Source organism: Mus caroli, unplaced genomic scaffold, assembly GCF_978045245.1.
Source record: "Mus caroli unplaced genomic scaffold, Mus_caroli_1 scaffold_6, whole genome shotgun sequence".
Taxonomy (NCBI): domain Eukaryota; kingdom Metazoa; phylum Chordata; class Mammalia; order Rodentia; family Muridae; genus Mus; species Mus caroli.
Window position 1 is genome coordinate 6600515 of NW_028227261.1, and position 23326 is coordinate 6623840.

The 23326-nt window shown below is 55.1% G+C and overlaps 1 protein-coding gene across 1 annotated transcript; it reads left to right on the plus strand.

Annotated features, from left to right (window-relative positions):
- The first annotated feature begins 8 nt into the window (after positions 1-8).
- On the plus strand, positions 9-22477 carry Tmem201 (transmembrane protein 201). The gene is made up of 11 exons (XM_021160550.2): positions 9-232; positions 6088-6208; positions 6805-6999; positions 8177-8353; positions 9617-9966; positions 10435-10638; positions 15411-15643; positions 18270-18341; positions 18895-19188; positions 19681-19818; positions 20810-22477. The coding sequence occupies exons 1-11, from the start codon at positions 120-122 to the stop codon at positions 20905-20907; spliced, it is 1995 nt and encodes a 664-aa protein (XP_021016209.1). The 5' UTR covers positions 9-119; the 3' UTR covers positions 20908-22477.
- The last annotated feature ends 849 nt before the right edge of the window (positions 22478-23326 follow it).

The following is a 23326-nucleotide window of genomic DNA, read 5'->3' on the forward strand; positions in this document are numbered from 1 at the left end:
GGGGCGGGCTCGCGCCGGCTACAAAGCGGCGAAGGTCACGGCGCGAGCTGGAGCGCGCGGGCCGCTGGGAGTCCCTTTTGCGGCCCGCGCCCCTTGCCCACCGACTCGGCCCGGAAGCCATGGAGGGAGTGAGCGCGCTGCTGGCCAGCTGCCCCACCGCCGGCCTGGCGGGCGGCCTCGGGGTCACGGCGTGCGCTGCCGCCGGCGTGGTGCTCTACCGGATTGCGCGGAGGTGAGTGCGCGCCCAGCTGCACGCGGCCCGGGCCGCCGCCCCGCCCCCGCGAGGCCACGGCGGAGTCCCAGGGGCGGACCAGGCCTGCTCGCGAATGCGGGACGCTTTCTCCGCCTCCGCCTTTGCCCTCACCCCCTAAAAGCCTCGTCGGGGGAGCAGCCGCGGGCCGTGGCTGGGGGAGGGGGCTGCTGCTTGCTCCTCCCTTCGAGGCCGGTGCTCCTGGCTGGACTGCCCTGCTGGGCCTCTGCCGCCCATCGGTTAGGAGGATGGGAGCTGGCGCTTGATGGTCTGTGTGCGATAGCAATAATATTCCTCGCGTAAGCTTTCCCCCGAGAAGCCTTGGAGCTGAGTACTTAGAAGGCACGTGTGAGCAGTAGCAGCCTGAGGCAGGAGCCTGCGCTCCACACATTTAAGGAACTTGTCCACTCAGAGGTGTACGCTGTACTCCTTGGACACATGTCTGGGATGGGCTTTGGGGTCAATACCCTGGCCTGTCATGGCTCAGAGACCACGCAGACCCCAGTACTCCAAGCTTGCCGTAGTCAAACCCCAGAATGGAGTCGTTTCTCCAGCAGCGTGAAAGAATAGCTCACCTGATCACATTTCCCGAGGATAGGAACATACACGCATTCGTGGGAGCCTCTTTGGGACAGCCGGGGATGTGCAGAGCTCCGGACTTGACCCTAGTCGCTGGATGACAAGGAGCTATGGTTTGAACTGGCAACCAGGGTGATGATGGGTCGCCCTCCTTAACCCTGCATTTCTTCTGCAGGAGAGGGCAGGCAAAAGTTGTTAGCGGTAGGTGAGTCACGAGGGGCGCCTAAGGAGGGGATGGATGTCAGCTGTGTCTGAAACCGGGGGCCACATCCCAGGCGGGCTGAGAGAGTGCCTGACTCTAGATCTCAACCCAAGCTTCCTGTCTTGTTCCCACCCAGTTTTTGGGAGTCAGAGGGACTGCTTAAGATCAGCCAACCCAAAAGCAGTCCCTCCTTACCTGGGCCTAGGGGAGCCTGGGCAGTCTGTTCATGTGCCAAGCAGAGCTTGCCCCAAAAGCCAGGCACCTCCTGGCTGCCTCTGCCAGCTCAGGATAGATGTGGCATTTGGCCAGAAGAGCAGAGCGGGACTTGTTGTGGCCAGGCCTGGCTCACTGCCTGTCACCCTTCCTGTCCTGCCAATGAATGCCTTGCCTCTGCTAGAGACAGGAATCTGAGTTCTTGGTGAGGTGTATGGGGGACATGTATTTCTTTTTGTTGTTTTTGTTTGTTTGTTTGTTTGCTTGGTTTTTTCGAGACAGGGTTTCTCTGTATAGCCCTGGCTGTCCTGGCACTCACTCTGTAGACCAGGCTGGCCTCGAACTCAGAAATCCACCTGCCTCTGCCTCCCGAGTGCTGGGATTAAAGGCGTGCACCACCACGCCTGGCGGGACATGTTATTTCTTTCAGGAGCATCCAAAAATCCCTTCATGCTTTTTTCATACTGACACCAGACTGCCCAGGTACCATGTTTGGAGCACTGCTGCTGATTGGTCAGAGCATGGTGTCTCAGGTGACTGTGTCTTTATGAGGTCTGGGTTTCATGTGGAAGTGAATCGGCCTCTCACAGTTCTGAAGCAAGCCTCACGTAGCAAGAAGCTGCAGCTTTCTTTCCCCTTCCCTGGAGGGGAAGCTGTGGCAGGCAGGAATCCTCTGTGGTGAAGAATGGGGGTTGAGTATGCCAGAGGAGAGCCTACAGGAACTTAGTTTTGGAAGGCCTTTAGGGGAGTGGGTGTTTTCAAGCTAATCACAGAGATGGCATAGGGCCAGGCTGTGGGAGCCGTGTGAAGAAAATGTTGCTGCTGCGTTCAGGTCAGCCCTTCCTGAGTTTTAAAACTGGCCAAAGTGGTCACAGAGAAGTTATCTAGAGCCCAAAGCCAGCCACCCCGTTACCTTACCCATGGAGTTTTCTTGTCCCAGTTACTGTAAGAATGAGAGCAGCTGCCATTCCTGTGCAGGTGACATGCACAGAGCACCTGTCATTCAGGAGCTGCGCCAATGAGGCAGGTGCTGCTATTCTGTCCATTTCGAAGCTGGGAAAACAGAGCCTGGAGGGATGCTATGCATCACCGGCTGTAGGTGGAGGAGCCCTGTCTCACACCCACACTGCCACACCAGCCAGAGCGGCTGCCCCGGACCTTGGGGTCTGGGGTAGAGGTCCCACATCCCACTCCTGTGCATCTGCTACTCTTCATGCTGCCACTCGTGTGTGACAAGATGTCCCTTTGCACACTGCACTTTGGGTTTTAGCACCCATCACTGTCGCACTTTCACGGCCTGTCTGTGTTTATTGAGATCATAGTTTCTGCGTTTGGAGATGAGGATACATATGTATACCCTCTCTCAGGTGTAGCGCAGAGCCTGTCCCAGCACTCAGAGGCCCTCTGGCGAGTACTCCTGTGTCTAAGCTCGCCTCAGCACTCACTGTTCCGAGCTGCCTGCTCCGTTGAGTGGCCACTTGATGTGTGCATTTTAGTTGGCCCTCTCCTGCCTTCTACCCTGCTGCTAAGGGCACCTGTTTCTGGGTGGCAGCATATGCCCTGCATGTTGGTGGCCAGCCCTAATGGCATCTGTTCCCTGCCACTCTGTGAATTGTGGTTCTTGTGTCACAGTCAGGCGGTACATTTTGCTCAGATGTCATCTCTGAAAGCCTTGCATGGTTCTTGATGGACTGAGTGTGTGGGATGGATGGGCATGTGTCTGTCCAGGGCTGGCTCTGTCCCCTGAGGGGTCAGTTTGGGGGTTCTCTGCTGCCGTGAGATTAGGCTGGAGATGGGATCTCCTTGGTCCAGGCTGTGCAGAGTCGCACTCAGCCCTGCTGCTACCATTGAAGCCCCGTCTGTACTCTTCCTCCTGGGTGAGGTCATACTTGGAAGAGCAGAAACGGAGCATCCTGTGAGGCTGAGCTTTCCCTGGACCCAGGAAACTAAGCTTGGTCCTCACAGGCAGAGCTTGTCAGGCTCTTTAGGAAGAGATAGGCACATTGGTCCCCCACAGACTCAGCACCCCACGAACTAAGCCCATCCAGTTCTCCTGTGTGACATAACATGGGCCCTGATTGATTCCTGGGCCAAAGAATTTGAAGTAGCTACCTATGCTGAGGTGTGGGGCAGGAGTTTTGCTTTTCCTAAGTGTCCTAGGCTGATGGAGAAAGAGACACCAGAGACACGTGTTCATGTTTCCTACTGTGTGCGTTCAGATCTCACGGAGGGGATATCAGGCATGCAGTTGCCCCTGGCCCCTTTGAATGATCAATCTACCGAGGCTCCCTTGGGTTCCCTTCAGCATCCCAAGGGTAAAACATGACAATGACCAGTTGGAGAGATGGCTTCCAGGTCCCTCACCCACCCATGGCGATGAATATGACCTAGGCTTGGTCATGGACCAAGATGCTGGCCTCTGCTGAGTCAACCTTCTCTTTTGTTAAAACAACATGCTATCTAATCACCTCCACTGTAGTCCCCAAATGTGATTTGTCATAGAATTGGGATTGTTGGCTTGAGGGAGAAAAGTGGACCAAGGGGTTTGCCAGGGAAGCTGCGAGGACCGTCCCTGAAACAAAACTGGGTGAGTTCTGAGGCCAGGACTGCCCAGTCTGCCCTGGGACAGTGTTGAAACTGTGAAGTGGCTGCTGGGGCTGTTTGCATGTTCATCCACGCTTTCTTTGGTTACATGGTACAGCAGCTGGTTGGTGCTAGAAGGTCTGAGATTCTGGCCAGCCGCCCTGCTGCTCCTGCCCACATACCTCTTGGGGCTGTCGGTGAAGGAGGTAGCTTCTGGTGGAGGGATCCCACCTAGCCAAGGCAGACAATGGTTGTTCTGGCCATAAAAGAACACCCCCACCACCAAGCATCCACCCTGGCAGAAATTAGCCTCTGGCCTCAGGGGAGGATGAATCCCCCGCCTTCCACTTGCAGATCAGGCCAGGAGCCATTTCCCTAGCAACGGAGCTGGAGACTCAGTGTGGAAATGATGGCTTCCTGGGTGGGCTGGGCTTCCTGGCAGACTTGCCACTCCAGAGCAACAGCCCCTGTTTGCTTGTCTTTGGGCTCTGAGCAAGCCCAGAAAGCGACCTTTCCCGTCAAATAGAACCAGGGCTAAGGAGTCCCAGGGCAGGTGGTGCTTTGCCTCAGACTCGGGGCAGGTGAGAGTGCACACTGCTTGCTGTGAGGCAAGCCTCGTGCATAATTACAAAGAGGCCTATAAAAGATGTACAAATTACCACAAAGCAAGTGGTTAATTACCCAGGAATGCCAAACGTTGGCACCCCAGCAGAGCACATCTCCATCCTGCAGCCACAGCTGGTGCCGCAGTCTCCTGTGTCCCCTTTTCCATTTGGGGGCCACCGAAGCTGTCAGGCGCCAGGTCCTAGCAAAGTCTGCGCAACCTATCTGAAAAATGAGGGACTGAAGTGACGATTCCAGCCTGTGCGGTTGTTATTGTTTTTAAACTGTGTGTGTGTGGTGGTGGTGGTGGGGGAGTACATAAATGCAGGTGCCCGCGGATGCCCGTGGCATCAGATCCCCTGGAGCTAGAGTTACAGGCGGTTGTGAGCCACCAGCCGTGGATGCTCGGATCCACGAGAGTAGTGGGTGTTTTAATTGCCGAGCCATCCCTGCAGCACTCTTCCTGCCATTAGACCTGAACTCCGGCAGCAGGAAGTGCACACCATGTCCCTGTCCCCGTCGCTGCCGTGTGTTGACATGGACTAGGCCAGGACTCTGTTCAGTACTTCCCAAGAGCAAGCCCCAGTGAGGGAGGTGCTCTTATTCCCAGCTGACAGGACACCCATCTGCACCCGCCCACAGTACGAGGAGGGAGTGGAGCTGATGGGCAGGCAGTGTGGGCTGGGCCAGGAACTAGAAACCCACTTCCACAGCTGTCTTCCCTCCTGACTAGAAGGCCTTTTCCATTACAAAACTCCTTGTGTCTTGTCATTGAGTCTGAGACATACAGAAGCAGCAGGCACCGTACCTGGTTCACTTTACAGGCCTGGCTTACACACTGCGTTTAAGTGAGACCCTCCTGAGCACATCTGTAAGGTCCACGGGCAGACCCACCCTTTTAGGATGCTTTCTAAGGAGCAGGGCCATCTGTGTGTGGTGGCTCACTCTACCTAAGTCTGGGCAATGCCCCTGAACTAGACATGGCCTCTGAGTGAGGACAGGGCAAAAGGGCAAGGTCGGGACACCAGGGCTCCCAGCTGGTGCCCTTCAGTCATTTGTTTCTAGATTCCTGGACTGGATTTGCTGGGCAGTTGCTGTGTGCCCTCTGCTGCACAGATCCCCAGTGTTTGGGCCAGGATTATCCTGCAGGCCCCACCTGTTGTGTGACCAACAAAACCCACTGTGGGCCTGCCCCCCCCCCTTACCCAAAAGGCTGGGCCCTGGCTGCACAGCTGTGACTTGTCTCCGCCCCTTGGCCTCCTTGGCTGGCTCTCTAGGATTTTTTTTTTTTCCCCTGGGAAGGACAACTCTCCAAAACTTGATTTCTATAAGTATCATCTCTACTGGCCCATTGCTTAGCTGCTATCCCTGACCTTGTGCTGCCCCCCTCTCTACCCTGCATTGTCTGAGACCCAGAACAGTGGGCGCTGGGGCTCTGGGTTTCCAGGTGGATACTTTGGAGCCTACAGAGCGGTGAGTGCCTCCTGCGAAGTACTTTGTCGGTTCAGTCATCCTGGGAGATAACATTTAAGAGTCCTTTCTCACTCCACGCCCTGTGGCTGGGCCTTCGTTTCCATCTTGGATGCCACTTCCTGCTCTTGAAATGTGATTTCAGATACCGAAGTCTTCCAGGCTAACTATTGTTCTTGGTCCTTAGGGTAAAGCCAACACACACGATGGTCAACTGCTGGTTCTGCAACCACGATACACTGGTGCCCTATGGGAATCGCAACTGTTGGGACTGTCCCCACTGTGAGCAGTACAATGGCTTTCAAGAGGTATGGGCTGTCAGTGGATGGCCAGTGCTAAGGCTGCTGCTGAGCTGGCCTGAGCTCACGTTCCACGCCACTGTCTTCTAACTCTGGTCCTGGCACTGTGTCTCCCTTTGAGGAGGAAGAGCAGGTTCAGGGAACCGTGGCCACTTGTCCTGTCTCCCCACAAGAGGGTGAGATTGGGGTTAGAGTCAAGAGCAGGGCAGGTCTGAGTTCAGGCCTACAGGTGCAGTATTTAGCTTTGTAGGCAGTTTGTTCTCTGTCACAGCCTTGATTGTATAGCCGCCATGGGAAATATGTGAGTGTCTGAGTGTAGCTTTTACTGACAGTTAGTAACAGACAGCCTGCCCACAGGCCAGCTTGCAGCCTGAGTGTCAGTGTGTAGTTCTAAGGGACAAGGGTGAGGGATGTGGGCAAAGGGTACCCCAGGGCCTGCCCTGAGGTGCATGCTGGGTAGCTTCTCAGCACCTAGATTTTTGGGGTTCTATGTTAGGCAGCATCAGAAAGGAATGTTGCTGCTCTTTGTGTAGAGAAAGCCAGTCTGCATCTGGAACCTCCCTGAGCGGGCCTGCGCTGACCAGGGCCTCTTCCTTCCTTCCCAGAATGGAGACTACAACAAGCCAATCCCAGCACAGTACATGGAGCACCTGAACCATGTGGTGAGCAGCGTGCCTAGTCCCCGGGACCCCGCACAGCCACAGCAGTGGGTGAGCAGCCAGGTCCTGCTGTGCCGAAGGTGCAGCCACCACCAGACCACCAAGATCAAGCAGCTGGCTGCTTTCACACCACGGGAGGAGGTGAGCACACATGGCTGGGTTAAGCCACACTGTCACCTGCCGCCCCAGGGTCTCACATTCCAGGGTGCGGCTTCCTTCACAGCCGGGCTGATCTTGTGACCACTGGGAGAACAACACCATGGAAACCAGAGCCTGCCAGGACAGACGGCTCTGTCCCTGAGGACAGACGGCTCTGTCCCTGAGGAAAGGGAGGTAGAGAGGCCTTGGGTTCCAGCTGCAGCCTTAGAGGGCAGCCTCCTGGTCTTATTCGTTAGTCAGCCCTGTTCACTGTGGCTTCCTGAGAGGAAGAGAGCCAATCCCACCTGAGGCCCAAAGATGCCTAGGAAAGATAGGGGACGGGAATGAACCAGGAGGCCAAGAGGGAGAGCCACCAAGATGGCTCAGGGGCAAAGACACTTAGCGCCAAGCTTGATTATCTGAGTTGGATTCCTGCAGTCCCCGGAGAGAACAAACTTACCCATGTTACCCTCCAGCCTCTGCTGACATGGTCATATATGTGCACTAAATGAGTGAGTCCATGTCGTGGTTGTTTTGTTTTGTTTTGTTTTGTTGTTTTTTGTTTTGTTCTTGTTTTTGTTGTTTTTTCAAGACAGGGTTTCTCTGTGTAGCCCTGGCTGTCCTGAAACTCGCTCTGTAGACCAGGCTGGCCTCGAATTCAGAAATCCACCTGCCTCTGCCTCCCAAGTGCTGGGATTAAAGGTGTGCGCCACCACACCGGGCTGTCCATGTCATTTTTTAAAGGGCTTTACAGAGAGGCCGTGAGAGGAGCATTGATGCTAGGTGACTTCTTGTTTACCCCAACGAGAGATCACACTAACCATTCCCTCCGATGCGCTCACTGTGTACCTTGCTGCATCTCTGAGGGAGCAAGGGATGGGCCTTGTATCCCGGGCTGCTGTGGAACTAAGACTCGTTGCTCTCTGGTGTGTGTTATACCTTCAGAATCAAGGAGAAGGAAGGCCCTGCTGCTTGGCTGTCCTTCTGCCAGGATGCAGAGTGTCAGCTCAGTGTCCCCACTTGAGCAGGCTGTGAGCTACAGAATGTCGGTACTGTCCCTGTGTCATGGCCTCCGCTCCTAGCCCTCACTCCTGAGAGCGCGGATCACCGTTTGCACAGGCAGGGCCGGAGTCTGAACCCAGTTCCCAGCCGTGATGTAGGCCCTGTGTCCACACCCCAGGGCCGCTATGACGAGGAGATTGAGGTATACCGCCACCACTTGGAGCAGACGTACAAGCTGTGCCGCCCATGCCAGGCGGCCGTCGAGTACTACATCAAACACCAGAACCGCCAACTGCGTGCCCTGCTTCTCAGCCACCAGTTCCGGCGTCGGGAGGCTGACCAGGCCCATGGGCAGGTCTGAGGCTGTGGGACATTTGGGTGTTGGGTGTCGGGGGGGGGGGGGGAGAGATGGTCTGGGAGCTGGGCCCTAGTGTGGGGCATAGTGCAGTGTACCAAGACTCCTTTTCTGGGAAACAGCTGCCTGGTGGCCCCCTGCTGTCACCAGCTGGACGCCATCTTCCTAAGGGCTTCTAGGATAGTGATGTGGCTGCTGCGTGCCTTACCTGCTCTGAGGCTGCCTTGCTGACCGTCTACTTTCTAGACACCCTGTATTCGTTCCTCATGGCAGCCTCACAATTCGGAAACCCAAGCACTGGGGCTCCTGGTCGCGGCTGTGGGAACCAAGGGTGGGGCTGAGATGCTTGCCAGGGGCTACACACACGATGCACACCAGTGCTAGGGGTCAGACCCAGGCGTGCATTACAGCGTTTAAGCAAATAGTCTGGGCTTTTAAGCTGTAATAAAGGAGTAAGCAGGACCGCAGCCTAGCAGTGGGAAGCCTATCTGCATGCAGAAGAGCAGTCAGAACAGCGAGTGCACAGCAGAGACTCCCCCCTCAAGGAAGCTCCTCCTCTACCTGGATGTGACTTCCTGTCAGATGTGGCATAGTTGGCCACTGACCATGAGGACACACTACCTCTGTCCCTACTCTCCTGTGTCTGCTCAAAAGAACAGGCGGCTCCTGTCCTCAGACCTCAGACCTTTGGTTCTTATTCTAGCTTCTTGGGTTTTAGTCTGAATAACTTAACAACAAAAAAAAAAATTTTAAGATTTATTTATTTATTTCCTGTATGTGAGTACACTATAGCTGTGTTCAGACACACCAGAAGAGGCCATCAGCTCGCATTACAGATGGTTGCAAGCTACCATGTGGTTGCTGGGATTTGAACTCAGGCCCTTCAGAAGAGCAGTCAGTGCTCTTAACCGCTGAGCCATCTCTCCAGCCCTAACAAAAAACTAATGAACTTTTTCCAGAGTTGTCGCTATATCTTACTGGCATTCTAGTCAAGTGTAATGGGAGTTGCTGATAAAAACTTGACAGGATGATTGAACGATCTAGAAGTCCCCATGTGTAGAAATGTTTCTCTAAAGGAGACAGCAGAGCCCCTCCCTCTCCCACAGACCTATCATAGTGAGGCAATAGCCTGGGATGAGGCAGTGGTCCCTGAGCATCAGAGCAAGGGCATGGAAACAGGACTGGCCAGCATCCCACATGTGGGCATAGGGTAGCTATTGGTGCCTTTCTGGCTTTTCACTGACCCATCTCTCCCTCCCTCAGAGTTTCAGTTCCTCGGCAGTGAAGGCCCCATTCCAGGTCATCCTGCTCCGTGCCCTGGCCTTCCTGGCCTGTGCCTTCTTGTTGTTCACTACACTGTATGGGCCCAGCGAACCCTTCACCCCGGGGGCTGCCTTGCCCCCAGCCCTACCTCCTGGGGGCAACAGTTCTGCGGCCTCGGACAACACCACTTCTCAGGCGGAGGGCTGGCAGCAGCTGCTGGGCCTATTGCCTGAGCATGCCACAGAGAAGCTACATGAGGCCTGGGCCTTTGGGCAGAGCCACCAGACCAGCATTGTGGCAGTGGGCCTGCTCACCTGCCTGCTGGCCATGCTGCTGGCTGGCCGTATCAGGTGTGTTGCGGGGCCTTGGGACTGGGTGGGCAGAAGTCTGCACAAAGCTTTGCTGCCTCCTTGGTGGTCCCCTACTCTGGGCTGAACTCTAGACAGGCCTGTTCAAGTTCTCCAGGGGCCAGGAGGACAGCGCAGAAGTACAGATGACAGTGACACTGAGCCGGTTCCTGCTGGCATCTGTGGCTGGGCCCAGTCATCTCACACATGTCTAAAGTCAGAGTAACAGACGCTGTGGAAGCTCAAGTGAGGGCAGTGCCCGCCTTGGTCCCAGGCCAAGTGATGGGCGTAGGAGCACCGACCTGCTTAGTGTTGGGCAGCCTGTGACTCAGAGGGTGGACTCAGACCCTCTGGCCTCACTGGCCTCTCATCTCTGAGCTGGGTCCAATGGAGATAGGGCGTGGCATGGGAACTGACAGGGAGGCTCTGTACTGTTCTCTGGGTACACACTCACCTTGCTCTCTCCTGCAGGCTCCGGCGGATCGATGCCTTCTCCACCTGCCTCTGGGCCCTGCTGCTGGGGCTGCACCTGGCAGAGAATTATCTACAGGCTGCCTCACCCGGCTGGCTAGACACACTCAAGTTCAGTACCACGTCCCTGTGCTGCCTGGTGGGCTTCACCGCAGCTGTGGCTACAAGGAAATCGACAGGCCCACGGAGGTTCCGGCCCCGAAGGTCAGAGAAGCAGCAGTGACTGCAGGGGGGAGGACAGGTGGCAGATGGGCCGGGCTCGGCCCCGCCCCTGAAGCTGGCAACTCCATCTTGTCTTAGCCATCCCGCTCCCCACCCTCTTAGCAGAGCCTTGAGTTCATGCTCACCCCCTCCGCTCGCTGTCTTAGCCATCCCGCTCCCCCAGTCTCAGTGCTCCTCAGGTGGCCTGTACTTGCTCACCACTGCCACCGCTTCTGGTCTGAGACCCTGTCATAGCCCCATAGCTTCCTGCCAGCTCTAGGCACCCAGTCTTGTCATTGCTTCCCCCTGGCTCTGAGTCCACAGTCGAGGGTGTAGACTGCTGCTGTACCCTTGTCATTTGCTTGACACCAGCCAGTTGACAAGCCATGGCCTCTGAGCATGGTGAGCTAGGACTAGAGCAGCCCGCTCATCCCTTGAACCTCCTGGTCCCTCCTTCCTGAGACTCATGGTCCCTCAGGGTCCTTCCCTGGAGTAGCAAAGGCAGTCCTTGGGTCCAGCCTGCCCTGGCTGTGTCTGTAAGGCAGGCTCCTCTCAAGTGGTCAGTAAGTAGAAAGCCCTGCAGTTCCTTATGGTCAGCAAGTTCCAATGGTCTGCCAGGTAGGAGGAGGATGGATCATCCTAGATCAGTAGCCGCTCCGCACAAACAGGACCCAACAGACTGTTGGTGACACCGGGTCATTGTCCCTTGTACCTCTCTAGCATTGATGGCTTCCTTGGAATAATTTTTGGAGGGTGCCAAGGTTTCTGCCCTCGGTTTCTCTGGGGCCAACTGCTGGCCCCATGTGGTCTCAGCCTCACCCTCTTCCCAGGCACAGCTTCCCCCAAAAGTTGACTCAGCTCAGGCCCCTGCTAACTGATGGGTTTTTGACAAATCCCTGTTGTCTCAGCCATCGGAGTGGGAAGTGCTGGGTCCTCTTCTAAGGCTCTGAGGTGCTGGCCTCAGTGGATTTGAGGACCACGAGAGGTGACACACTGGCAGTGAAGGTAATGGCCATGGGAAGAAGTCATTCATTGTCTAAGGATCCATCTGGACCATAGGCCCATGCTCCGCCCACCTGGATGCTGCCCTCTGGTGGCTCCCGGTTGACTCACACAAGTTGCTCCTGCCACTTGTCTGCTAACTTAAATCCCTCTAAGTGCTGCTCTTTCACCCTCTGCACCGGAGCCCAGGGAGGGCAGAGGAAGATTTCACACAAGTGAGTGTCCCATCAGACCTGACCATTCACTGGGGTCTTTGTGAGGTGGCTGGTCAGTCCTCCTTGGAACCCCATAGGGAGCTTGAGAGGCAAGCAGGCCCCACTGTGGTAAAGCTCTTTGAGGCCTCTATCCTCTGACCCTCCGTTATCAGATAGCAACCTGGGATTACTCAGCGTCCATGTGGTGACCTGCCAGTGTCAGGAGAGCAGGCGTTGCTGCAGGCATCGCAGGGCTCAAGCTTGCTCTGGATAAGGGTGTGGAAGGTCTCTGAAGTGTAGGTGAGGCCCTGGTTGATGTGGGCTAGTTGCTGCTGACCTTGTGGGGTACAGCTGTCTAAGAGGACGGGGAACACCTACCTGTCTCTTTCCTCCAAGGAACTGGCCTACGGGAAAAAAGATGTAACAGGCGGTGGGGCTGTTGTCTGCGCGTCCTCTCCTGTGTATTGTGGATCTCAAAGAAGCTGACAATATGGTGTTAATTTCTGCATTCTTGGCATTAGATAGAAGCCGGTGTGTGTGTGCGTGTGTGCATGTGTGTGTGTTTAAATTATTTATGATACACAGAGCCAGCTCTGAGCAGCCAGAATCCCTGCTGAGCCTGTTACCCTGCCTATGGTGGATCAGGATTCCTGGCCTTTTAAAGCGTTCCTGTTACTTTTTAACATTAATGGTCCTTTAAAGTTTTGTTAGTTGGAGAAAGCATGTTCTGGTGTCGCTGGCAGAAGCTGAGGAAATTCAGGCACCCTTGGGTTGTGGCTCGTTGACTGGGACAACCACTGGGCCATCCCCGATCATAGTGGGGTCATCCCAGGTACATAGAGGTGGCATCCCTGAGAAAGGAAGGAGGGAGACTGTACTCACGTCTGCGTCTCACGTCCCCACGCTGGGCCGAGCAGACTCCAGTAACACTTGCCCTGGAGCAGGCCACCCTCCATCCCAGGCCAGCCTGTCCATCCCGCCGTGTCCTCTGTCTGCGCCCAGTGCAAGCCTGTGTCATGTAGTAGATTGTGATTGTCCAGCGGCCCTAACAACTGTAACCACACTGGCCATAGATGCCATGTTCTGAATGCTGTGTTTTCAATAAATGCCTCCTGGGTCCTGCTCATTCCGGTTGGCACCAGGTACCGCGTCTTTTTTTCTTTCATGTTCTTCAGAAGGGCTTCTGTGCCACAAGGGAGGTGGGTTGGTTTGGGGTACTGCATTTGGGGTTGGGAGCAGGATGGGGAGCTGGTGCTGACGAGCAGTGCTTCCGGGCCCAGCTGCTCCTCTGACCTGTGGGTGAGGAGGAAGGCTTGAGCCTCCCTGGAGGAGGGGGGGTGGATTAGTGCGCATCGTCGGCCTGCTGGCCCTCTTCACAGGGAACAGAAAAGGAAGGAGACTCGCCGGGTAGGGATTGAGCATGCAGATATTCGGGGACCTCTCACTAAAGAAGCATTGGGCCCTTACAGAAGAGACTGCCTCTGGAACTGCCCAGGGCAGAGCAGAGCAGAGTCCAGCCCCTGCCAAAGCTTCCCCACCTTTGGGATTCACTCCTCTGCTGATGGTACTCTATATCACATCAAGAGGGAGACAGACCTCCAGAGCCCTCTCACAGTGCAGCCTGAGAGAGGCTTCAAACCTGGCAACAGTTCCCGTGCTTAGTGGCTAGGACTCCCAGGGTTAACCATGGCCGTGGCCCAAGGGCGAGCAGGGCTGGAGAGAGTGGGGACACACTAGCAATGCCCAGCACAGCTTTAGGTGCTGCGTAAGGATCCCCGCCTGGCTAGGACCTTCCATGCACTGCATCCCCCATTGCTTGCTGGTCGTTGGGGGCTGCCCTTTCCAGGGTCACCCTTGGCTCCTGGGTATGACAGGAATGGACACAGGAGACCTAATGTAGCATCCTATGCTGCCACCTGCTGGAAGGGCTTGGCCATGCCTTTGCTCCTGCTCAGAGACTGACTGACACCTGCTGCAACTTCACCAATAAATTCTCAGCAGTGCCCAGTGTCCTCCCACAGAGGCTCATACACAGTCAAGCATGTGATACCCAGGTTCCAGCCTCGCCTCTGCTGGCCCTAAAGTGCCTGGACGTGTTTCCCCTGGAACATTCATTGAGATCCAGCCAGACTCAGTTGTAATCCTGAAATGAAAAGGCAAAACAGCACACTTTTGGAGGGAGGGACATTTTGCTAGAAATCAAACCCAGACACACCCAACATGCATGGGCGTGCTCACACACACACCTGACAGTCTACCACTGAGATAAACCCCATTCCACAAAAAAAAAATCAACTTTACTTAAGACAGGGATGGTATCCCTCCTCAGTCTTTGATCAAGGAGTAGGGTTTCTAACAGCCCCCAAAAGGCAGCTCTGGGAGCAAAGTTAGGGTACATCCAAGAATGCCCCTCTGCAGTTTTGCTGTGCCCTGATTTCCTATGTCCCCCAGACACTGATCTGGAAGTTCTGGTGGCTTCACGGTCCTTTGCAAGAGACTGGGAAGGTCGTCTGGTTCCCTGAACATTCACCATCTGGCTACATACACCTCTCCTATAAAATTGAAAAGTGGGGAAAGAGGCGGGCGGGGCAGAGCTTGGCTAGCAGTAGCCCCCCACCCCCACCCAAGCACTCAGCCATGCTAGCATGAGTACCTTACCCCTGCTCACCACGGGGCCCGGCCCTGCCAGCCCGGTTCGTCGGCACATTGTCTGCTGGGCTCATTTGTCCCTTGGGACCGAGGTAAGGCCGGATAGCAGAAGCTCCTTCCAGACGGCAGACTAATATATTAACTGCCTCTGTCGCTCTCCCCTCTGTAATTGGGTGCCTTAATCGGAAGCATGGTTGACATTCTGGCCTGTGGCCATCAGGTTCTGTTGTGTGATTTGTCCTGTTCTCAAGTTAAAGAGACACTGTCACCTGTCTTTCGGGCAGCTTGGTGGCGGTCTTGGGTCTTCTCTAAGTTTGAGTTTGGCAAGTACAGTGTAAGAGCCTCTTCTGGGGACCCAAGGCCTGGTTGCCTCCCCCTGTGCTGCAGGAGACAGGCTCGTTATCACTAGCACAGCCCCATGGAGATACGACAGCATCTTCTGAAGTTCCAGTCCAGTTGGAGATCATCCCGAGTGTCTCTGGGCCCAGCTGCTCTGTTGGGAACTTGTAGGCAAAGAATGGGAGGTGGCCAGGAGAACCCCAGGTCTGCTGAGCCTAGCGGAGTGCCTGGTCTGGGGATAGGAACGTTTGCTTCAGGGCCAAGGGTGGATTGGCATGAAGCTGGCCAGGGTAACAGTGTCGCTTTAATGCCGAGACTCCCGGTAGACGTAGATTGCAGTGAGCCTGAGGGGCTGGAGGGGGCATGTGGGGTGGGGTGAGTCACGTTGGCATTTCCCAGCCACCCGCTCCTAATCAGTGGACAGTTGCCTCTTTGCTTCAACTAACGCACGCCTCCTGTGGGACCCTGACTCAGGCCCACCTCATACCGGGGGGGGGTGGGGTGGGGGGGGGGCGGGCCCATTGTGCAGGGGCTTCCTCCAGAACCTTCCTGATGCACTCTCCTCTCTTTGTGCCCCACGGGCCCTTGCAGGTACTTCTCAGGAGACTCTGCCAGCCTTTTCCCTTCCAACCCCAGCCTGGCTGTGCCCTACCCAAGTGTCACATCCTCGCCAGCATCCCTGTTCATCCCCACCCCACCTGGCTTCCTGCCTCTCACCAAGCAGCAGCTCTTCCGATCTCCCCGTCGGGTCTCCCCCTCCTCACTGCCAGGCCGCCTCAGTCGGGCCCTCTCGCTGGGAACCATACCTCCTCTGACCCGGACTGGTAAGACCTTGGAGCACTGATGACGGAATCGAGCTGGGGACGGCTGGCCTGGGATCTTGTGATGGGGCAGTACTGAAAAGGTAGTTGAACTCTGGCTGAGGAGATGGTCAGGGCCAGGCTCAGATCCAAGTGAACCCACTCAGCAGCCACGGTGACAAATCACATCCTCTTGTTTGCCTGCCCTGTAAAACATGGGCCTGTAGGAGACTGTTCCCAGTGGGTGGTTGTGTTATCGGAAATGATATGCTTAAAGGGCTCAGAAGAGGACTAGAGATGTAGCTCAATTGGTAGCGTACTTGCCTGGCATACACAAGGTCCTGGGTTCGATCCCCGATACTACATAAATGAGGCATGGTGGTATGTACCTGTAAGTCCAGCACGCTGAAGGAAGAGAGAGAGGAGAGTCAGAAGTTCAAGGTCCTGTTCAGCTACATAGCCAGTTTGATGCCAGCCTGGATCATGCAACACCACCCCCACACCTGTACCCCAGTATCTGTTGAGTCTCAGTAAATGAATGCTCTCTGAGGTTTACCATTTTCTACCTACCTACCTACCTACCTTTCTTATTTTGCTTTTGCTTTTTCCAACATATTTTTATTGATTCTTTGGGGATTTCACATCACACTCACTGCCCAGCCCTGCCCAGTCAAGCCCCCAAGTCTTGTCACCTCACTCAGAAAATAAAAAAAAAAAAAATTAAATTAAAAAATTTATATTTGAAGAATAGAGAAAAACAAACAAGTTGACCCTGGAGCACGGCTGCCTGCCCTTAAGTAGAGCTGAGCCCTTCCCTCCCACACACCCGCTGGAAGCCATCAGCTGTGGAGAGCGGCACTTCAGCATCCTATCCCGCTGTTTAAGAGTTCCCTTCCACGGCTTCCTGTTTAGAGTGCTACTCTTTTGGGGAGGCAGGGGGGGAGGGTTGTCACAGATGCCTTCCATGTCCCTCTTTATCACCTGTGCGTCTGCAGGCATTGATGTCACTGCATTGGTCATTACAGTCATAGGAGCTTGGTAGGGTTTGTTTGGGAGGGGGGGCTTTCTCCCCCCAAGACAGGGTTTCTCTCTGCACTCCTTGCTGTTCTGGGATTTACTGTATAGACCCAGGCTGGCCTCGAACTCAGATCCGCCTGCCTCTCATTTCCTGTTTTTCTTACTGGAAAATGTGTGCCTGAAGAACAGAGATTTTGTTTGGGTCAGTTGTATTTGATGGCTGCTTGCTCCTTGCAGAGCCTGAAGAGACCAAGGCCCAGCCCTTTCTGGGGCCTCTGTCTTGCCCCTCATCTTCCTGGTAAACCCCAGAGTTCAGTGCCATCCCAGGCTACCTAGAGAGTTCAAGACCAGTCTTGGCTACATAGCAGAGTCTTACAGGTAGGCAGGTAGACAGACACACAGATACATATATCCATACTTAGATACATACACAGATAGATACATACATACATAGACAGACAGACAGACAGACAGGTAATAAGAATTGGTAGATCAGTGACTCAGCGGTTAAGAGCGCATATGTGCTCCAAGGACCCTGGATCTGTCCCCAGCTCCCTTGACCTTCGGTTTACCACCTCGTGTTACTGCAGCTTCAGCATCTCCAACACCAGGGAGAGAGGCAGGACTTGCCCTGTGCAGGAGCAGTTCCTGGTCCGGTCCCATAGCTTCAGGCTCTGCCTACCACTCACCCAGCTGCCAGTGCTCCCCGACTCACGCCAACTGTGACGAGCTGTGTCCCATGGTGTTCCTTTCCCTGTCTGACAGGAGAGTCGTCGTGTACACTTTCTGGGGTGGTAAGGATTTACTCTATGCAGGAAGCTAAGGAGTCAGCCTTCAAATCAACTGGTTGCTGCTACCTTGCACCCTATTCTCATCAGGGTACAGAAAGAGGCCGTGAGTTCAGACTGGGTGGACAACTCAGTGGGAGAACACTTACCTAGGGGACACAGCCCTGGATTCCCCTCAGCATCTGACATAACAATGGCAACAGAATGAGGCATTGTGTCTGGGACTGTGCCGAGAGCAGATAGGACTAGTTGGCCAAGCACTCGCAGTGGCAGAAGTGTCTGCTTGTCTTAGAGACAGCCTAGACCCTGTGTCTTCTGCAGCTCCAGGCTGGCAGCTGACTCCTCCCCAGGCCCAGGGCACATTGACTGGGAGCAGCTGGGTTAACAGGTTCTGTCTCAAGCTCTTTGGGAGAGGAAGGTAGCAGTCCCAGTGACAGTTAGGGACAGCAGATCTCTCTGTTGAAGCGTGAGGTAGCAGCAGAGTTCATAACTGATTGACTCCAGTTCCAGGCAGTCTGGCACCCTCTTCTGGCTTCTTGGGGTACTGCACTTAGTGCACATGCATACCTGCCTGCAAGCTAAACACTCATAGGCCTAAAATTAAAATGGCACATTGTGTGGAAAGAAGGCAATGAGGCAGAGACCGAGACACCACTGCTGACTTCCTGTGACCCACTGGAGGCTTCGGTGTCTTCATTGGCAAAGTGGGAATGTCCCTTGCGTCCTGGGTGGCAGTACTTATTTTTATGAAAGCATTGAAGTTAACTGTGGCAGGGATGTGGGGACAGAGGGTGCTGGCTCGTCACCCTTAGGTCTATCTATGTTGCATTTCTCTTTCTGCACAGACTCAGGATACCTGTTCAGCGGGAGCCGGCCACCGTCTCGGGTGTCTCCAGCAGGGGAGGTTTCTCTTTCAGGTAAAGAGACAGAGCTGGCAGAGGGGACTGGAAAACTGTTTCCAGGCAACCCTGAGGCCACAGGCATCTGTATAATGTTAACTGTGAGTTTAGGGGCAGTGGGCCTGTGTTCAAACCCCAGCCCACAGCAAGAGACAAACAAATGTGTCTAAGCTTCCTCTGATGTGAGGTAGAGGACCATTGCGGGTTGGACAGTGTCATGCTGTGCCTGTGGATAGAGCCAGGCGCCGGCTGCAGCCCTAGCTCATCAGGCCAGCTGACCTCAGACCAGATATGAGTCTGCTCCTGCCAGAGCCCAGCTCTCAGCCCAGGGAGGTCTAAGGGGCTAGCCCCACCCTCACCCCTGCTCAGTTCCCGGCGGGGCCCGGCCCTTCCTCCCTCAGGTTCCTGCTTGGCTTTCCGCTCTCCCTAGCCTACACCTAACCTCCCTTCGTGAGCTGAGGGAACGCACCAGGTCCCAGTGGCGGGTGGCGAATGTCAGTGTCCGGTGCAGGTGCCAGTGTGCCTGCTGCTGTCACCACTCTCTCTCTCTCATTGTCCTCTCTCTCTGCAGATTACTTTTCTCTGCTGTCCAGCAGCTTCCCTGCTTCTCCCCTCCCTTCCCCAGCACCTTCCGTGGCCAGCTCCATGGCCTCCAGCTCTGGCTCCTTGCGCCACCGCAGGCCCCTCATCAGCCCTGCACGGCTCAACCTGAAAGGACAGAAACTGCTGCTGTTCTCATCCCCTGGGGAAGCGCCAAATACCCCCAGCAGCTCAGAGGAGTACTCGCCACCCAACGGCAGCCTCTTCATTGAGTCTCCCCAGCTGCCGCAGAGGAATGGCACTCGGGACACAAAGCGCACCATGGGTATGTGTGGGGCTGAAGCACACAGTAGGTACTGCCATGGGGGCTCTTGGCCCATCTTGGAGGTCGTTTTGTACAGTGGTAGGAACGTACTCTTCAGCACTAGACTGGTGGATAGCTGTATCCTTTCAGAGCCTGGAAACCTGTGGGGCATTGTCAGCCTGTACTTCATGGATGCTCTCGTTTTGCCCGCACCCTTCTACACTGACAAGCGTTTTTAAAAGTTAGTTGGACTCTGTTAAAACTCAGACTTTCACATGGGGTGTGTGGCTTCTGCTCTGGGCTATAAGTGTGCGTAGATTTGGCCACACGGGCTCAGTGATGCTCGCTGCCCAGAGGACATGCTGGTACCGCTCAATGCTCATTTGCTGCCCTGACCCTCTGCTGCTCTGAGAGGTGAGCAGTGTGACCTTGTCCAGGGCCTAGAGCAGAGCTGCAGGGATACCCGTGGGGTCGAGCTGCAGCACAGCAGGATGCTCACTCTTCTGTCCACAGAGATGAGGTCGATGGTGGCCAGAGACAGCGCCCGCAGTAGCCACTCCATCAAGAAAGAGGACGAGTCGTCCCAGTCCTCCACCTGCGTCGTAGACACCACCACCAAAGGGTGCTCAGAGGAGACCACTCCCTGGAAAGGTCTGTGACCCAGGGTGGGAGAGCCAGTCCCAAGCCCCCTTCTGGGGACAATGATAAAGCTACTACCTGTGGTAGTCCAAGCCCCCTTCTGGGGACAATGATAAAGCTACTACCTGTGGTAGTTCTTCTGGTTCATCTCCTCAGCTGGCCTAGCCCCACGTCAGATGTTCAGTAGCCATGGGTAGGTAGCCCAGGGCTCCTGTGCTTAGAGCAGACACTGGGGGTGCCTAGGTTGGCCCCACTAAGGAGAGTCTGAGCCTGCTGGGGTATGGGCCTGGGCCTTCCAAATGCTTCATGGTTGGGCAAGAGTGGACCAGCCCCTGGGTAGACCCTGGCTCCTTTCTTGCTGGACTACTGATAGGCAGCATATGAGACCATCAGTCAATCCCAGTGACATCCCCTGGGTGAAAAGGAAGGCAGGACACTGGATAGAGGGACAGGTCAGCCTGTGAGGTTTCCTGACTGAGGGTCTCAGTGCTGCCTGGGTCAGGTCTAGACTGTGTCTTGTGGCTTTGATGAGAAGACCTGGGCCTCGTTCCACCCTTGCTCATGTTGGTTTAAGCAAGGTCTTCTGTAGCCCAGGCTGGCCTCAGCCTCCCTAAACTGAGCATCCTTTGGCCTCTGCTGGGATGAAGGAAGGATGACTGACCATCATCCTGGCTTCTTCTGCACTCTTTAATCTCTGAGACTTGAGCAGGGTAGCCTCCCACCAACTCCCATTTCTTCCTTTGTGACATTGATATCTTGGTAACCCTGTTGTTGCTGGGTACAGGCAGACACAGGCCGCGTGGCCTAGGCCCATGTAGTCACATTGGTTCTGAAAAGAGGCCTTCAGAGAAGCGGGCCCCAGCTCCTCCATGCAGGGAGAACATTCCTGGAGGGATGCTGGGTGTGGCCTGGCCATTTGGAGCAGGCAGTTTGCCCTGGGGTAGGCCCTGCCTGAGGGTTAGGGTGCCAGCCACACTGCCTCTGACTTGTATCCTGCTTTCAGCTCGTGTCAGTCCCTCCCTGGTCCGGGGCCTCCTGGCTGTGAGTTTGGCAGTCAATGCTCTCTTCACCTCAGCCTACCTGTACCAGAGCCTGCGCTGACCTCCGAGCGCCCTTCCCGAGGGCAGCGCCAGGTGCAAGCTGCTTCCGACACTGGCGCTGAGATCCCTCTCCGAGGGGCTCTGTCTCTGCCTTGACCTCCTGGGTCAAGTCCCTGACCTCAGGATACCTGCTGTCCACCCAACAGACTGCAAACATCAATTGTGTTTGGTGCTGATACTCTGACCCCAAAACCAGGGATCTCTGACAGGCTTGCCAGGCCCCAGGGACACTACTGCTCCTGTAGCTCTGGCAGGGACCAACCAGGCTGCCTGTGCCCTTCTGTTGCCTCCGAGACACCAGAGGTCTGCTGCAGAGCCCCACCAAGAACCAAGATGAAGAAAGCCCCTGAGAGATGCACATGGAGCCTGGATCACTTCATCCTCACACCTGCCCCCTCCAGAGAGCCTGGCTCCCTGCATCAGGCAGCAGCCGCCCATCTCGCCCCAACTGTTGGCTCCAGGCAGGGCTGAGCAGCAGGGAACCTGGGGCTCAATAAACCCATGATCTCCTGCCTCACACACCTGTTTGTGACTTTCCCAGCAAGTAGCTCTGTTACCGAGAACACCAGAGCTCCCCTTGTCTCCCCCTCTCTCATCCAGGGTCCCTGCCTGACCCACCAGTTGCTCGTGAGCTGCACAGTTCAGATGAGACTGGACCCTCCCTTACTCCTGAGCCCTGCTCTCCTCTCCTCCATCCTGTCCCAATCTGTGTCCCCCTTGACCTGTGGCTCCAGGCCACCGGCATTGGTGCCTACGTGCCCAGCCACTGCCTGCTGAGGGCACTGCAGGCTTGCTGGAGCACGCTGGAGCACATCCTGTCCCATGAGGGAGGAGGAGGAGCGTTGGCCTAACACTGGCTGTTTCGATAGTGTGGGGGCTACATGTGCCTGTAGGGGTCAGGCCTTGGCCCTGTGCGTGTGTGTGTGTGTATGTGTGTGAGCGTGTGTGTGTGTGTGTGTGTGTGTGTGTGTTTGTATCATACCCCTGGGGATTCTTGGGGGAGGGGCATGGGGAAGGGAAGGGTCTTCACTGTCATTCAGGGATAAAATTTAACTTTATTTTTCTACACATCTGTTGCCAGGTGAGGCACATGCTTTGAAGCAGATGCCTCCAGCCCTCCCTGCTGGGAGGTGGTCTCTTAAGCTCTGGGTGCTTTTAGTACTTTTTTTTTTTTCTTTTTTAACTGTAGGGAAGCAGCCCTGACCTTACCTCTCCACTCCTGTCCCGGGAGCTCTCAATACTATCCTGGATTGCCTCATACCAGTCAGGGGTCAGGACTCTATGAGTCCAGCTGCCACAAAGGGTTCAGCTTGGAGGTGACACCTCTTTTGGTCTACATTTGTTCAATGGATGCATCAAGTTTCTAAATTTTATTTCCTGCCTAAAGAAACCAAATTGTCCCTCGGCATCCTTGTCTCCAGCCCTGAGGAAACGCCTAAAGAGAAGCTCTGGCCCCTCCCAGCAGGGCAGCCTGGCACCCTGCGCACCCAGGGGAGGGCTTTTATGTTTTGATTCATATATAAACACGATGTTATTTTTCTTTACAAAAGCAAAAAAATAAAAACCGTACCAACCTTTGACTTGTATCAGGATGTGTTTTCTTTGTTTGCTGGGCTAGCCCTCTGGGGGGAAAAATACCCATTCGATGGGGGAAGAGCTGTGTGAGGGGGTCCAGAGGATCTTCGGAGCCTGACTCTTGAAGGAGTGAGCTGATGGATGTATTGTCTGATTCTACACCCCGGGGGCCTGATGGCCAACAGGAAACCCAATAGACTGTGACAACCTGACATGGTATCACCTCCGCCTCCCCTGCCGCAGGCTGGAGAGATGGCCTATGTTCTTTCTGTTGCTGTAATAAAGCACCCTGACAGAAAGCAGGAGAGGGCAGAAAAGCTATCATTTCAAGACTTGAGGGGCATCAAGACCTGAGCTTGAAGACAGAACTGCGTGTTAGCCCGCATAGCCATTACCTCTGACCAAGGAAGTATGGGGATGGTGTTAGCTGACTGACAGGAAGGCTCATGCTCAGCTTTATGCAGTTCAGGAACCCCCAGCCTAGGGAATTGTGCTGCCCACAGTGGGTTGGGGTTACATAAGTTAAGACAAACCACAGACCTGCCCATGGGTCAACCTGATCTAGCCATTTCCTCAGTTGAAATTGTTTTTCCAGATTAATTCTAGGCTACGTCAAGTTGACAGCTAACCAGGGCCAGAGGTCAGCAAGAGACAAAACCCTTGATTCCCAAGGCCTCACAATAAATAGCCCTGTAGATCTGGCCACGAAGCTCAGAACCCAACGGCACAGAACAGAGCTGCCTAAACAGGTGGGAGGGCTACCACAATGCCCCCGTCTGCTCTGACTCCCCTTGAAAAGCCCATGCCTGGGGCTGAAGAGATGGCTCAGAGGTTAAGAGCACTGA

What these genes read in the sequence shown, in the direction of transcription:
- Tmem201 (XM_021160550.2), top strand. Translation starts at nt 120, where the DNA reads ATGGAGGGAGTGAGCGCGCTGCTGGCCAGCTGCCCCACCGCCGGCCTG. An exon ending in AGTACAATGGCTTTCAAGAG is followed by an intron (nt 6,209 to 6,804) that starts GTATGGGCTGTC and finishes CTTCCTTCCCAG; the next exon opens with AATGGAGACTACAACAAGCC. An exon ending in CTTTCACACCACGGGAGGAG is followed by an intron (nt 7,000 to 8,176) that starts GTGAGCACACAT and finishes TCCACACCCCAG; the next exon opens with GGCCGCTATGACGAGGAGAT.